This window comes from Lipotes vexillifer, unplaced genomic scaffold, assembly GCF_000442215.2.
Source record: "Lipotes vexillifer unplaced genomic scaffold, Lipotes_vexillifer_v1.1 scaffold1235, whole genome shotgun sequence".
Classification (NCBI taxonomy): Eukaryota; Metazoa; Chordata; class Mammalia; order Artiodactyla; family Lipotidae; genus Lipotes; species Lipotes vexillifer.
In genome coordinates this window covers 880,186-894,769 of record NW_006775530.1, presented here as the reverse complement: position 1 = coordinate 894,769, position 14,584 = coordinate 880,186, and the positions used below count along the sequence as shown (strand labels likewise).

The 14,584-nt window shown below is 41.3% G+C and overlaps 1 protein-coding gene across 1 annotated transcript in view; it reads left to right on the top strand.

Annotated features, from left to right (window-relative positions):
* Positions 1–4,452: 4,452 nt before the first annotated feature.
* Positions 4,453–14,584, top strand: part of CYB5B (cytochrome b5 type B) — a 28,202-nt gene continuing 18,070 nt past the window's right edge. Inside the window, exon 1 of the mRNA XM_007449924.1 lies at positions 4,453–4,630. Within this exon, the coding sequence (XP_007449986.1) occupies positions 4,469–4,630 (162 nt within the window). The 5' untranslated portion in view covers positions 4,453–4,468. The remainder of the gene's footprint in view (positions 4,631–14,584) is intronic.

The following is a 14,584-nucleotide window of genomic DNA, read 5'->3' as shown; positions in this document are numbered from 1 at the left end:
CCAAAATCCAGGGTAGAAAGCATCCTTATGGATGGCTCTTTGCACAGCTACAGTTTCTTTTGATTCTAGAAACTGGGCTGGGCTGTGGAGATGGAGCCCCACAGTCATAAAACTCAATAGCATGGTTCTGGGGGAAGCTCCAGAAGAGGCTGCCCAACAGGCTAGAGAGGTCAGGCTGGCTGGGGGGTTGGAACAACACTAGGACGCTTGGAATCAAGTAACTCTCCCTGAGGCCACATGTTGGACAATATGGGCTCTTAACTTTGCAGTTTCCTGAAGCTTCCCTGATACTGGATGGCCAGGCCTGGCTCTGGGAAGGGAAGGAGAGTGTTGGACTGGGATGGCTTTAAGAGTTTGTCTTCCCACTGGCAGGGGATGAAAATAGGTTGCCGGGGGCCATAATACCTTGAGAAGGGCGAGAACAGATTTGAGGGCTACCTTATTGTATTCCATTCTTGGAACAGGAAAGGGGAACTTCCCCCTCAAAAAGAGTGTGAGAACCCAGGAAGTGTGTTTGATGTCTGCAAAAAAATGGGACAGAATCCCCGTCCCTTGCTCTATTCTCAAGGAGCATGCACAGTGTCTTTCTTGACAGTTTCCTGTTCCATTTCCACCATTTATACAAAAGCAGTAAAATTAGCTTGCAAGGTAAATAACGACTCCCCTGGAGCAGCATCTCACACACCAGCCTGTTATCTGAGATAAATTTCAGAGCGCACAGCTGGACAGCGATGGGGAGAGGATTTTCTAAAACATATGTAAAAACAGTGAAAGTAAAATGTTGATGTTGAGATGTTTTATATGGTAGTAAAATGTTAGTGTTAAAATGTTTTATATGGTAAATGCCGTCTTCCTCTTAGAGAGTAAATTTCCTTGAGAACTGGGTCTCATTTATAGCACCTAGAAATTATAACTCCAAACTAGCCAGCATTTACTGAGGACACTGTGGCAGGCACTGTGCTGAGTTTTGTGTAATATATAGACACAGTACTTAGCTGTAGTTACTCAGTAAGTATTTATCAAAGAGCTTGAAAAAAAACTATCAAAGACAGTCAAGAAGAGAAAACTGGGGACTTCCCTGGTGGTGCAGTGGTTAAGAATCCGCCTGCCAATGCAGGGAACACAGGTACAAGCCCTGGTCCGGGAAGATCCCACATGCCACGGAGCAACTAAGCCCGTGTGCCACAACTGCTGAGCCTGCACTCTAGAGCCTGTGAGCCACAACTACTGCAGCCCGTGCGCCTAGAGCCCATGCTCCACAACAAGAGAAGACACCGCAATGAGAAGCCCACACACCCCAAAGAAGAGTAGCCCCCGCTCATCGCAACTAGAGAAAGCCTGCGTACAGCAACGAAGACCCAACGCAGCCAAAAATAATAAATAAAATAAAATAAAATTTATTAAAAAAAAGAGAAAACGGCAGAACAACATTCCTCATGAATATAAGCCCAAAGATGCTTAAAAAAATTGTAGAAAATTGAACCTAACATTGTAACCAAGTGAGGTTTATCCCAGAAATGCAAAGATGGTTAAGTTTTGGAAAAGTATTCAAAGTAATTCACCATATTCACAGAATAAAGGAGAAAAATCAAACGATTATCATCCTAATAGATGCAGAAAAAATGTTCAACAGGCTTCAATCTCCTTTTATGATTTAAAGAGAAAAAAAAAAAAACACTTCAGGAAACAAGGTAGATAGGAGAATTCTTCCCTCTATCAGATGAAGAGTATCTACTGAAAAATCTAGACATCGTACTTAATTGTGAAAGACTGAACGCTTTCCTCCTAAGATTGGGAACAAGCTAGAGTTGCTCATTTCACCATTTTTATTCAGTGTTCTACTAGAAATGCTAGTGTAAAATAGTCCTTGCTAGTGATATAAGGCAAAAAAAAAAAAAAAAAAATTAAGTCTTTATTGGATTTGTTACAATGTTGCTTCTGTTTTATGTTTCGGTTTTTTGGCCGCGGGGCATGTGGGATCTTAGCCCCGACCAGTGATCAAACCCATACCCCCTGCGTTGGAAGGGGAAGTCTTAACCACTGGACCACCAGGGAAGTCCCAAAAAATGTTTTTTAAAAGGCATACAGGGCTTCCCTGGTGGCGCAGTGGTTGAGAGTCTGCCTGCCGTTGCCGGGGACACGGGTTCGAGCCCCGGTCTGGGAAGTTCCCACATGCTGCGGAGCAGCTAGGCCCGTGAGCCATGGCCACTGAGCCTGCGCGTCTGGAGCCTGTGCTCCACATTGGTAGAGGCCACAACAGTGAGAGGCCCGTGTACCGCAGAAAAAAAAAAAGGTAGTGGGGAAAGTCAATATATATGTGATTTTGGTGAAGGGGGAGTACATGCAATCAAGCACATATTTTTTGCAGAAGTTTTCTGCTAGTCTCGTGAAGATTACTGCTAGTCATGAGGAACAGACGTCACCATGAAGGATTTTAGTGCTTTTCTAGATTCGAGGAGATGCAAGAATTGGGCTCATAAAATTGTCTCCTGAAAATATCTATCTGAAGACCTGTTCTGCCAGTTTTTCCCAGAGCACAGAGTGCCTCACTCCTGATCTCCAGCCTAACTCCTTTCAATGGGTGTTGAAGGTCAGCAGCTGCTGACTTTCATAATTTGATCCTTGTAGAGGTAGATGGCAAATGCCAATTTGTAGGTGACATCTTTAATCCCAGGCTTCTTCACAGCATCATGAAGCGTTCTAAGATGGTTAAGATGGAAACCTCAAGGCCTCCTGAAGTCTAGAAGTAACTTGCACAGTATCACTTCTGCCACAATCTGTTGGCGAAAGTAAGTAACAAAGCAAGCCAACATTCAAGGTGAGGAAGAGACTCCACGTCTGGGCAGGAGGGAATCTGCATTTTCTTTTTGTTTTTTGGCTGTGCCGCGTGGCTTGCGGGATCTTCACGTTCAGGGATCGAACCTGGGCCCCGGAGTGAAAGCGCCAGGTCCTAACCACTGGACCGACAGGGAATTCCTAGGAATCTGCATTTTTAACATAGCCTTCTCAGTTGACTCACGCACACCGGGGTTAAGTGTGAATTGTTCATTTCACGTATATGTGTACAGAGCTGTGTCCCTTTGCATTTGCTACAAATCTCTATTGCTAGCACTTAAATTTATATATATGTAAATGTTTTGTTTCTTTCAAAAATTTCTGAAATAGTAATGTGCTTAGGTACTATATGGAGATAGAATCAACGGAGCTCATAATGGTAGCAGTTTGTGAAAAAGAAGGAATTTCAGGACCTTGAAAGGTGAGTAGGCACTGGAAGGAAGGGGGGTATCTTAAGTGGGTGGACCTGGCATGATCACAGATGTGGGCTTATACCAGTAGGTTTAGGGGTCAGTGGCTGGTGCACAAGACTAAAGGGAATGGTTGAAATGGTTGGGGATGGATTATGGGTATGGGAGAGTGACACGATGAAAATGACATCTCACCATGACCAGTTTGTCCGTTGCAATGGCAGTTAAAAATAAATAGCTAACAACACTGCAGAAACCAAACTCATAATTCGAAAATGCCGGAACCTCTAGCCAGCGACAGTTGAGGCGAATACTATTTTAGAACACAGAGAAACGAAAACAGTGTACATTGTCCTGATCACTGAAGAATTCGCTTAAAAATCAGATCCCCCCCCACACACACACACTTCGCCCTGAGCCTTATTAAGATAAAACTGACATACAACAAAAGCAGATTCTTAGTAGTGGCACAAACTTGGGATACTACATATCGTACCCCCAATCACTGTCTCTAGGCCTCGGCCCACCGCCTGTTATTTATGTATTGCTTACTATGTGCCAAGCGCTCTGCATGTATGTGTATACACTCTCTCTCACTTAATCGGCCAGATTTCTCTACAGGGTAGAGTGTATCATGCCCATTTTACTGGTGAGGAGGAAACTGAGCCTAAGAATGGATTTGCCATATCACAGCCTGGAGGCTGCAGAAATGTAAAGCTGGGGCTGGAACAGAGGCTGTGCCGGAAGTGGGCGGGGAAACGAGTTTCGCGTGATTCAGGAGGGATCCACGGCAAAGGGAAGGGAAACGTGAAAATGGTGATTCGGTCCCATCTTCCAGAATTCTGCAGGCCCCTACGACAAGTGAAGAAACTTCTCTTTCAGACGACGTGTCTCTCTTAGGCGCCTTTCCAAAATCACGGTATCTGATTGGTGAGATTGGAGGAGATGGATGGTCCTGATTGGTAAGTTGGACCTCGAACCAGGCCTACGCCCCTAGGATCGGGCGAGGAGTGGGTGGGATTTGAAATTGAATCCCCCGTTTCATTGGTGAAAAGAAAACGAACCAGGAACTATTAGGAAGCGTAATTGGCTGTTGCCAGGAGCCTCCGCTGGCCTTATGGGCCCGGGTTACGGAAGCCGGGGAGGACTGAGCCCTAGGTCTACCTGCAGGAAGTTGGCAGCGGAAACCGGGATAGCGGTAGAGAAGAGGTACCTCAGGCTCAATGGCGACTGTGGAAGCAAGTGGCAGCGATGGGAAAGGGCGAGGGGTCGAGACCTGCGTCACGTATTACCGATTGGAGGAGGTGGAGAAACGCAACTCCCCGAAGGAGATTTGGCTGGTGATTCACGGGCGAGTCTACGATGTCACCCGCTTCCTTAACGAGGTGGGGCCCGGGAGGTGGGCGGCCCCTGGGAGCTGCAGCGGCGAGGGTGGTCGGGCCCGGAAACGCTGCTAGGGTGTATGGGAGGGAAGTGAGGCCTGGCTGAGGGCCAAGAGGCGTACGGAAGGGAGCACGACACTCCGAGACGGAGATTGGGGGGCCTTAGGTGTGCATGCATTTCCAGCCGTCACTAAACTCTCGTGCCTTCAGTAATATCATGCCTCTGTCACATATTGAGCACTTACTACGTGCTTGGCTAAACTCTGAGTCACCATTATGCCCATCTTACGGAAAGGGAAACAGAGACTCAGGGTCTCTCACCTAACAACCTAGGGCCATTCGAACCCAGGCCTGAAAGCTCCAAACCTCTGCTCTTTCCACTATGCCTTCTGAAGTAATATCATTTTTTGCTTTTCATTTTCTTTAGAAGCTGAGATGCCTCCTCCTTTCCCCCCATTATGCTGCCTTTCTTTTTTCTATTTTGAGTTGACCTTGAGTCCAGAGGTTATGAGTTGATTTTTTTCTTTTGGCCATTGATTCAGGTTCTGTCACCCTCTTTTGTAAATCAAGCCTGTTGTATTAGGGTTTTGTTTTGTTTTGTTTTTTTGTATTAGGTTTTACAAGTTCTCAAGACCCTAGTACAACTGAGTGATTATTTTTGTTTTGTTTTGTTTTCAAGGAAACAGACTTTCCATTTGTTTAACGCTACTGAGGTGTAATTTACATACAATAAATTGTGCCCATTTAAAATGTACAGTTTGATGAGTTTTGACAAATGTATTCACCCATGTAATCACAACTTCAATTAAGAAAGAGGGTTTTCATCACCCTAAAAAGTTCCGTCTTGCTTTTTTGCAGTCATTCCCCTCACTCCCAATCCCTGAGGGTTTAAGATATTTTAAATGCTTATTTATTTATTTATGGTGTGTATTATTTTATTTTGAGTAATAGATTAATAATCCTATGGTTAATTCCTTGTAAGTTCTTGCATAATATAATCCTGATATAACTGAGAAAAAGTTTCATTTCGCTTCGTTCTCTTTCTGAAGCAAATGTACTAGCAAAATTTGTTTACTAATTTGGGGCTTTCGGGATAAAGCTCTACATCCTGATTCATAAATCTATAAAAACTTTTAAAACGTAAAATTTCCCAAAAAGAATACTGTTTTATTTTATTATTACTTTTTAAAATAAATTTTTTAAAAAATTTATTTATTTTTGGCTGCGTTGGGTCTTTGTTGCTGTTCGTGGGCTTTCTCTAGTTGAGGAGAGCGGGGGCTACTCTTCTTTGCGGTGCGTGGGCCTCTCATTGTGGTGGCTTCTCTTGTTGCGGAGGACAGGCTCTAGGCGCGTGGACTTCAGTAGTTATGGCTCGCGGACTCTAGAGATCAGGTTCAGTAGTTGTGGCGCTCGGGCTTAGTTGCTCCACAGCACGTGGGATCTTCCCCGACCAGGGCTCAAACCTGTGTGCCCTGCATTGGCAGGCGGGTTCTTAACCACTGCGCCACCAGGGAAGTCCCTTTTTTTTTTTGGTCCCCCCCCTTTTTTTTAAGGACATTGTTTTAAATAAATCTTTCTAGTGGCCAATAAGTTAACATCTTAGAATTTAGTGACTTCTTGTATTTGTAGGGTGTATGGCCTTTATGCTTTTAAAAGTGCTTTCCCGTTATTTCAGCCTCAAATTAACTAGTTGAGAGTGAGTTGGATAGTAGTGAGCCTTATTTTAACAGAGATATAAGAAACAGGTTCAGAGAGATTTTGGTCAGACAGTTGATTAGTGGCAGGGTGTGCTTTAGATAAATACCTTAGTTTCTCTTGTCTACACAGTATTACTTTGGAATTCTAGACTTAGCTATGTCCTTTGATGTATGCCTCATAATAAGTTTCAAGTGTGGCTTGTAGCATACCTGGTAAAACATAGTTCATAATGGGCCAGTAATGTTTTTCATTTGTGGTTTCATTTCCCCCCAGTTTCTTCTTCTTCTTTTTTTTTTTTTTTTTAAAGAAGATGTTGGGAGTAGGAGTTTAATTAATTTATTTATTTTTGCTGTGTTGGGTCTTCGTTTCTGTAAGAGGGCTTTCTCTAGTTGTGGGAAGCGGGGGCCACTCTTCATTGCTATCGCGGCCTCTCTTGCTGCGGAGCACAGGCTCCAGACGCGCAGGCTCAGTAGTTGTGGCTCACGAGGCCCGGTTGCTCCGCGGCATGTGGGATCCTCCCAGACCAGGGCTCGAACCTGTGTTCCCTGCATTAGCAGGCAGATTCTCAACCACTGCGCCACCAGGGAACCCCTAGTTTCTTCTTGATTGATTCAGAATAGATAATGAACTTGGAAGGAACACTCAGTGCATGTAGTGGACATGAGTTTAATCTTTAATAGTGGTTCTCAGCCTGGTTTACCACATGCTGATGGAGCCAGAGACATCACAGGTGTGCCAGGGGCGGCCCTTCAAGCTTGAGTTGCCAATCTTTACCTGCAGTTAGCCATTCTAACTTACCTGTTCCAGCGTCTCTGTCCCTGCGTTCTTCTTCACTCCAAGTCTAGTCATTCATTCACTTACTCATCCAAATGTTTATCAAGTGTCTACTAAGTGCCAGATACTGTTCTAGGTGCTGAGGATGCAGCAGCAGAGAGTTAAACATTTATGCCCTCGTGGAGATTACCATCTATGGGAAGCAGAAAATAAGCAGAGTAAATAACTAAAATATATGCTATGTTAAGTGCTAAGGAGAAAAATAAAGCAGAGAAGAAGTCTGTGGACATGTATGGGGTGAGGGCGTGAAGATGAGGGGTTGAAATTTTAGGTATGATGGCCAGAAAGAGCTTGATTAAGAAGATGACTAGAGTAAAGGCCTTCTGTTAAGGGAGCTGGCCATGTGGATATCTGCAGGAAGAGATTTCCTGGCAGAGGGAGCAAGTTCAAAGGCCTTGAGGTGCAAGTATATCTAGTGTGTTTGACGAACAGTGAGGGAGGTTGTGGTAGCTGGAGAGTATTAGATGAGGTCAGTATGATCAAGGAGGGGACAGGTCAAGTACAGCTTTTGTGAACCTCTGTTTAGAAAGAAAATCACATAAAAATGGTTACAATATCTTACGACATTGACTAGAACATATCAAAGTGTATCTCTCTTAGCAAGGGTAAGTATGATTTTGTAAACCTTTGTTCACAAAGCATGTTTTTGTGAACCTTTGTTTCAGTTAATATTCTTGTTTTCTTACTGTATCACAAGTGAAAAAAGTTTGGAAACCATTGTTTTATGTATAATTAACCATTTCTGAAAAGAGTAACTTAACACATAGTGCTGTTTTAAAGCTTTCTATGTATTTTTTAGTGACTGTTGGCATAAGTGGGAATACTAGGTTGGAGGGAAAAACAATACAGAAGGGAAGAAAGTAAAACTCTTTAAACCCCAAGAATTTGTTTGAATCCTTCTACATCTTCCACACATATACCAATGTATACAGATATGTATAAGTAGAAATAGAATCATAGTATTCCTTAATTGAATTATAGTGTTTATTAATTGATTTGGTTTAATAGTAATAGTATTTCTTGGGTGCTTATTATTGTGGCGGCTTACATGTAATTTCTTTTTTAACCCTCCTAACAACCCATTTTAGAGATTAGAAAGCTGAGGAGCAGAGAAATAACTTTCATAAAGTCATAATGTTAAGTGGTACAGGTGGAGTTTGAACTCAGGCAGTCTTACTAGATAACCTATGCCCATTACATTAGGATTTGCCTCAGTTTTTTTTCATGGCTATAGAGTATGGAATTAGGTCTGTTTTACAACCACCTTCTTCCACATCTTAGATATAATTTGGAAGGATTGGGAATGTGACAGAGGGAAGTTAGAACTAGTACCTTTTTTCTGGAACCCAGGTAAGTTTTTCATTTTTTGAATAGGTCATATGGGTACGTTGTGAAAAGCCTTCCTCCCGTCTGCCCAGTCAACCTCCTCCTAAAGTTAACTACTGCTGTTTGTGAATCCTTCCAGAGTTTTGTTTTGCATGTACAAGCAAAAGTGAATGCAGTTCCTCCCACTGTTTTTTTTTTTTTTCACCCATAAGGTAACAGCATACAATACCCGCTGAAATATGCCTTGCTTTTTTCATGTAACTGTATATCTCAGGAGTCTTTCCATATCCATACCTGGAACTTCTTTATTCTTCATAGGATTTCTTGGACTGATTATAATTTGTTTAAGCAGTCTCATATTTATAAACATTTGGGTTGTTAGTAATATTTTGCTATCTAAGTTTTTCCCCCACCTAAGTCAACTCTATTGAGATCTAATGTACATACAATAAAATGTACAGATTTTATATGTGGAGTTCAGTGAGCTTTGAAAAATGTCTCATCTGTGTTATCACCATCACAATCACTGTATAGAACATTTCTACCATCTATGTTCCCGTACAACCACTGATTTGATTTCTAACACTGCAGAACCGTGTGTTATTTGTCTAACGTCTTTCGCTTAACATATCTGTGAGATTCATCTATATTTTTTCTGTGTATTAGCAATTTATTCCTATTTAGTGCTTCTTATTTCATTTTAACCATACTAAAATTTAGCTATTTGCCTTTGCCTGTTGATTGACACTTGGGTTGTTTCCAATTTTTGGCTATTATGAATAAAGCTGCTTTGTACTTTCACGTACAAATCTTTGTGTGGACATATGTTTTCAGTCCTCTTGGGTAAATAGCTAGGAGTGAGTGAGATTGCTGGGTCATATTTTTTTGTTTTTGTCTTTGTTTTACTTTTTAAGCAACTGCCAGACCTTTTCCCAGTCGCACCAGCAGTACATTAGTTTTCCAGTTTCTCCACATCCTCATTGTCACGTTTTGTCAGTGATTTACTTTTAGCCACTCTAATGGGTGTGTGCTGATATATAATGGTTTTAACTTGCATTTGCCTGATGACTAATGATGTTGAGTATCTTCATGGGCTAATTGGCCATTTGCATGTCTTGTAAAGTGTCTGTTCACTCTTGCTCAGTTTTAAGTGGTTTGTTTTCTTATTTATTGACTTGAAAGCAGTCTTTATATATTTTGGGTGCAAGTCCTTTCAGAAATATGTATTGCGAGTATTTTCTCACAGTCTGTATTTTGCCTTTACATTTTCTTAAGTGTCTTTTGAAGAGAATTTTGGTGATACACACACACACACACACACATACATACATACATACATATATACACACACATTTGGCGATATATATATATAACACATTTTAATGGCTGGGTGTGGGCTTTGGGGTTCAAGAGTCTTGTTCAGTTTCCTACTTTACTGTAACCTTGGGCAGTTGTGCTCTGTAAAGGCCTTTTTCCATCTCCTCAAGGGAGATAATAGTACCTACTCCACAGGGTTGTTGTTGAGACAATTGATTTAGGTAATTCATATGAAGACTTATCATGGTACCTGGCATAAAGAGCTCAGTAAGTGTTAGTGGTTATTTTTATTAATAATAAAAAATTATATTGTTTCCTGTAGCATCTTTTGAGTGCTTACTAACTAGCGCATGCTCTGAAGATTTAAAGGTGAATTAGATGCTTTGGACTTGCTGGGAAGATGAGATCTGTGTACAAGCAATTGTCGTGCAAGGTACAGTGGTCTTGCCTTTGGAAAGATGGAGAATGCAGGCTGTTTGGTGCCACCCTAGGGTACCCCTTGAAAGCTTCAGTGTCTGACTAATAACAATTCTTACTGGATTTCTCCAAGGCTGGTCAAAAGAAAGTGAAATTTGATCGTTATCTAGCTTGTGGAATTACCAAATCTGTAGAAAGTATGCTTTCTTTCCTTGAACCGTCTCAAGTGGTTGGTCCTAGGGAAGGCTAGAAAGAAGATGAGGCAAAATTTAAACTCCGGCACTGTCTAGGTGAGCTGCCCTGATCACAAATCGATTTTGGTTTATTTATTCGTGCAGCATACATGCCAGAGAGGGAGAGAGGGCAGTTGGGAGGGAAGGAGGGCAGAGTGAGCGCCCCCTAGATCTCACTATGTTCCAGGTTCTATGCTATGTTCAGGAATACAGCCATGAATAAGACAACCATGGTCCCTGTTCTTAGGGAGCTTATAGTCTAGTGGAGGAAGAAAGACATTAAATAAATAATTGCAATTGTGATAGTACCATGAAGATGCCTAAGGAATTGTGAGAATCTGTAGCAGTGGTACCTAGTATAGTGGGGCTAAGGGTATGTAATCTGGTGGGAATAAGTTATGTTCGGATCTGCAGACCTGAAATTCAGACCGTGATAAATTGTGACTGCCAAGATTGCACCATTTCTGGCAGCCATCAAGTTAACCTCTCCTAGGTGGCACCCCTGCCCTACTAGGTTCTTTCTAATCCAAATGCAAATACCTATGGACCTGCACCATTTCCTGCTGTTCACCACCCAGGTCTGTTATCTTTTTCTGTGTTGTCAGACCGTTTTTTAGGAAGTAGTTTTTGTCCTCTCCAAAACTTTAACATCCATATCTTATTTTGATGAGGTATTCTGCTAATCTGTTTGGGTAGGCTGGCCTAATTTTGCAGCTTCTGTAATCTTAATGTTTCTAGATTTCATTTTCCAAGTCAAGTGATCTTTAGCATATCCCTATGTTATTTTTTTTTTCTTTTTGCGGTACGCGGGCCTCTCACTGTTGTGGCCTCTCCCGTTGCGGAGCACAGGCTCCGGACGCGCAGGCTCAGCGGCCACGGCTCACAGGCCCAGCCGCTCCGTGGCATGTGGGATCTTCCCAAACCGGGGCACGAACCCATGTCCCCTGCATTGGCAGGTGGACTCTCAACCACTGCACCACCAGAGAAGCCCCGTATTGTTACATTTTTATTACATCAGCATGGAATTTCCATTCACAGAGAATTTGTGTAATTTTTTTCCCAGCAAGGTTTTTATTCTGTAACTGTCATTCTTCACATTCTCCTCTTTTCTGCCCATCTGTCCCCTATCCTTTCCATAGAATTAGGAATCTGGAAGTATTATTTTCTGTTAGCATTTTGTCCTCTTTCTTTTCTATATTAAAACATAAAGTTTCTGTCCTCCTTTCAGTAATACTTAGTAAATGAAAAGCCAAAAGGCTTCCCCTGCTCCCTACCACATATTCCGTGGACAATTGACCGACTAAAACCCTTCCCAAGAGGACATTACAAAGTTTCCTTTGTATCTAAAGTATTTCACTTGATTATTGCTGGTCTGAGATAGAAATGAATCGATCACAGGCATTGTTTCATCAATTGAAAGTTTATGATCTTGGTTGCCATATAGTTTATTTGAAATATGTGTAGTGTTATATAATTGCTTATGCATTAAAAGCTGAGACAAGATCCATTAGTCTTAAAACATAAAGGCTATCCAGTTCAAAAGAATCGTTTTTGCAAATTCATATGAGATTTAAAAGCAAAGCAGATCCTAGAAAAAATGGGAAATGTGTACTGCCTTATATTAGGTTTACTTAATAAAAATAGGGAGAAACTTATGATTGTCCCATAGATTTGAATAGCACTGGTAACCAACCAGTCTAGGTGACTGAGGACAACCTCCAGACTCCTTGGTCTTATTTGTTTTGTTTTGCTGTGATTCAGACAAAAGTAAACTTTTGGGCTTATGTTAATTATAGGTATGTAAACCTAGCTTTGTGTGTGTATGTGGTAAAATATATATAACAAAAATTTGCCATTTTAACCATTTTTAACTGTACTATTAGGTGGCATTAATCGCATTCATAGTTTGTGCCACCAACATCACTATCTATTTCTAAAACTTTTTCATTACCCCAAACAGAAACTCCGTAACCATTAGGCAATAACTACCCTCTCATCACTCTTCCCAAGCCCCTGATACAACCTCTAATTTACTTTGTGTCTCTATGAATTTGCCTATTCTAGCTACCTGATATAAGTAGAATCATAAAATATTTGTCCTTTTGTATCTGGCTTCTTTTACTTAGCATGTTTAGGTTTTTAAATTTTTATTTTTATTATGGTAAAATATAACATAAAATTTACTATTTTAACCATTTTTAAGTGTACAGTTCAATGGCATTAAGTACATTCACACTGTTGTGTGTCTATCACCATCAGCTGATTCCAGAAATTTTTCATCATCCCAAATTGAAACTGTGCCCATTAAACAATAACTTCCCATTGCCACCTCCTCCCAGCCACTGGTAATCACTGTTCTACCTTATGTCTTTGTGAATTTTACTGTTCTAGGCACCACATGTGGATGGAATCATAAAGTATTTGTCGTTTTTGTCTGACTTATTTCACTTAGAATAATGTCTTCAGGGTTCCATGTTGTAGCATGTATCAGGATTTCACTCCTTTTTAAGGCTGAATAGTATTCCATGATATGTGTATACCACATTTTGTTTGTCTGTTCATCCATTCTTCAGTGGACACCTTGGTTGTCTCCACCTGTTGGCTATTGTGAACAATGCTACAGTGAACATTGGCATACAAGTGTCTGTTTGAGTCTTTGTTTTCAGTTCATTTGGATATATACCTAGCAGTGGAATTGCTGGGTCGTATGGTAATTATATTATAATTAGCTTTTTGAAGACACTCCAAACTGTTTTCCACTGAAGCTGTACCATTTTACATTCCCACCAGCAATGGATGAGGGTTCTAACTTCTCCATGGAACACTTGTAATTTTTTTTTTTTTCAGTCATAGCCATCCTAGCAGGTGTAAAGTGGTATCTTTTTGTGGTTCAGTTTGCATTTCCCTAATGACTAATGATGTTAAGCATCCTTTCATGTGCTTATTCATTCTCTGTATCTTTTTGGGAGAAATGACTATTCAAGTTTTTTGCCCATTTTTAAATTGGATTGTCTTTTTGTTAAGTTAGATTTCTTTATATATTATGGATATTAATCCTTGATTAGATATGTGACTTGCAAATATTTTCTCCCATTCAGTAGGTTGTCTTTTCACTTTCTTGATAAGGTCCTCTGACATTTTGATGGAGTAAGTCCTTCCATATCAGCAGTTACTTTCAATGTAAATGGATTAAACTCTCCAGTCAAAAGACAGAGATTGGGAGAATGGATAAAAATACGTGGTCTAACTATGTGCCATCTGTAGGAGACTCACTTTAGATTCAGAGACACTAATAGGTTGAAAGTGAAAGAATGGAATCATATTCTATGCAAACAGTAACAAAATAAGAGTAGAGGTGGCTATAATAATATTAGATGAAAGAGATATTAAATCAAAAAAAAACTTTTAATGGGCATAGAGTTGTTTTGTTTCGGCCATGCCCTGTGGTTTGCAGGATCTTAGTTCCCTGACCAGGGATCGAACCCATGCCTCCTGCATTGGGAGCACAGAGGCTTTTTAAAAAATTAATTAATTAATTATTTTGGGGGGCTGTGTTGGGTCTCTGTTGCTGTGCATGGGCTTTCTCTAGTTGTGGCAAGCAGGGGCTACACTTCATTGTGTTATGCGGGCTTTTTATTGCAGTGGCTTCTCTTGTTGCAGAACATGGGCTCTAGGCATGTGGGCTTGAGTAGTTGCAGCATGCAGGCTCAGTAATTGTGGTGCAGGGGCCTAGTTGCTCTGTGGCACGTGGGATCTTCCCATACCAGGGATTGAACCCGTGTCCCCCGCACCGGCAGGCAGATTCTTAATCACTGCGCCACCAGGGAAGTCCTCGGAGCAAGGAGTCTTAGTCACTGGACTACCAGGAAGTCCCCATAGAGTTTTAGTTTTACAAGACAAAATGTTCTGAAATAGATGGTGCTGGTGGTTCCACTGTTTTACATTCCCAGGGTTATAATTTCTTAACATCCAAATCAACACTTGTTACTTTCTGTTTTTTTTTTTTTTTTTTTTTTTTTTTTTGCAATACGCGGGCTTCTCACTGTTGTGGCCTCTCCCGTTGCGGAGCACAGGCTCCGGACAAGCAGGCTCAGTGGCCATGGTTCATGGGCCCAGCCGCTCCACGGCATGT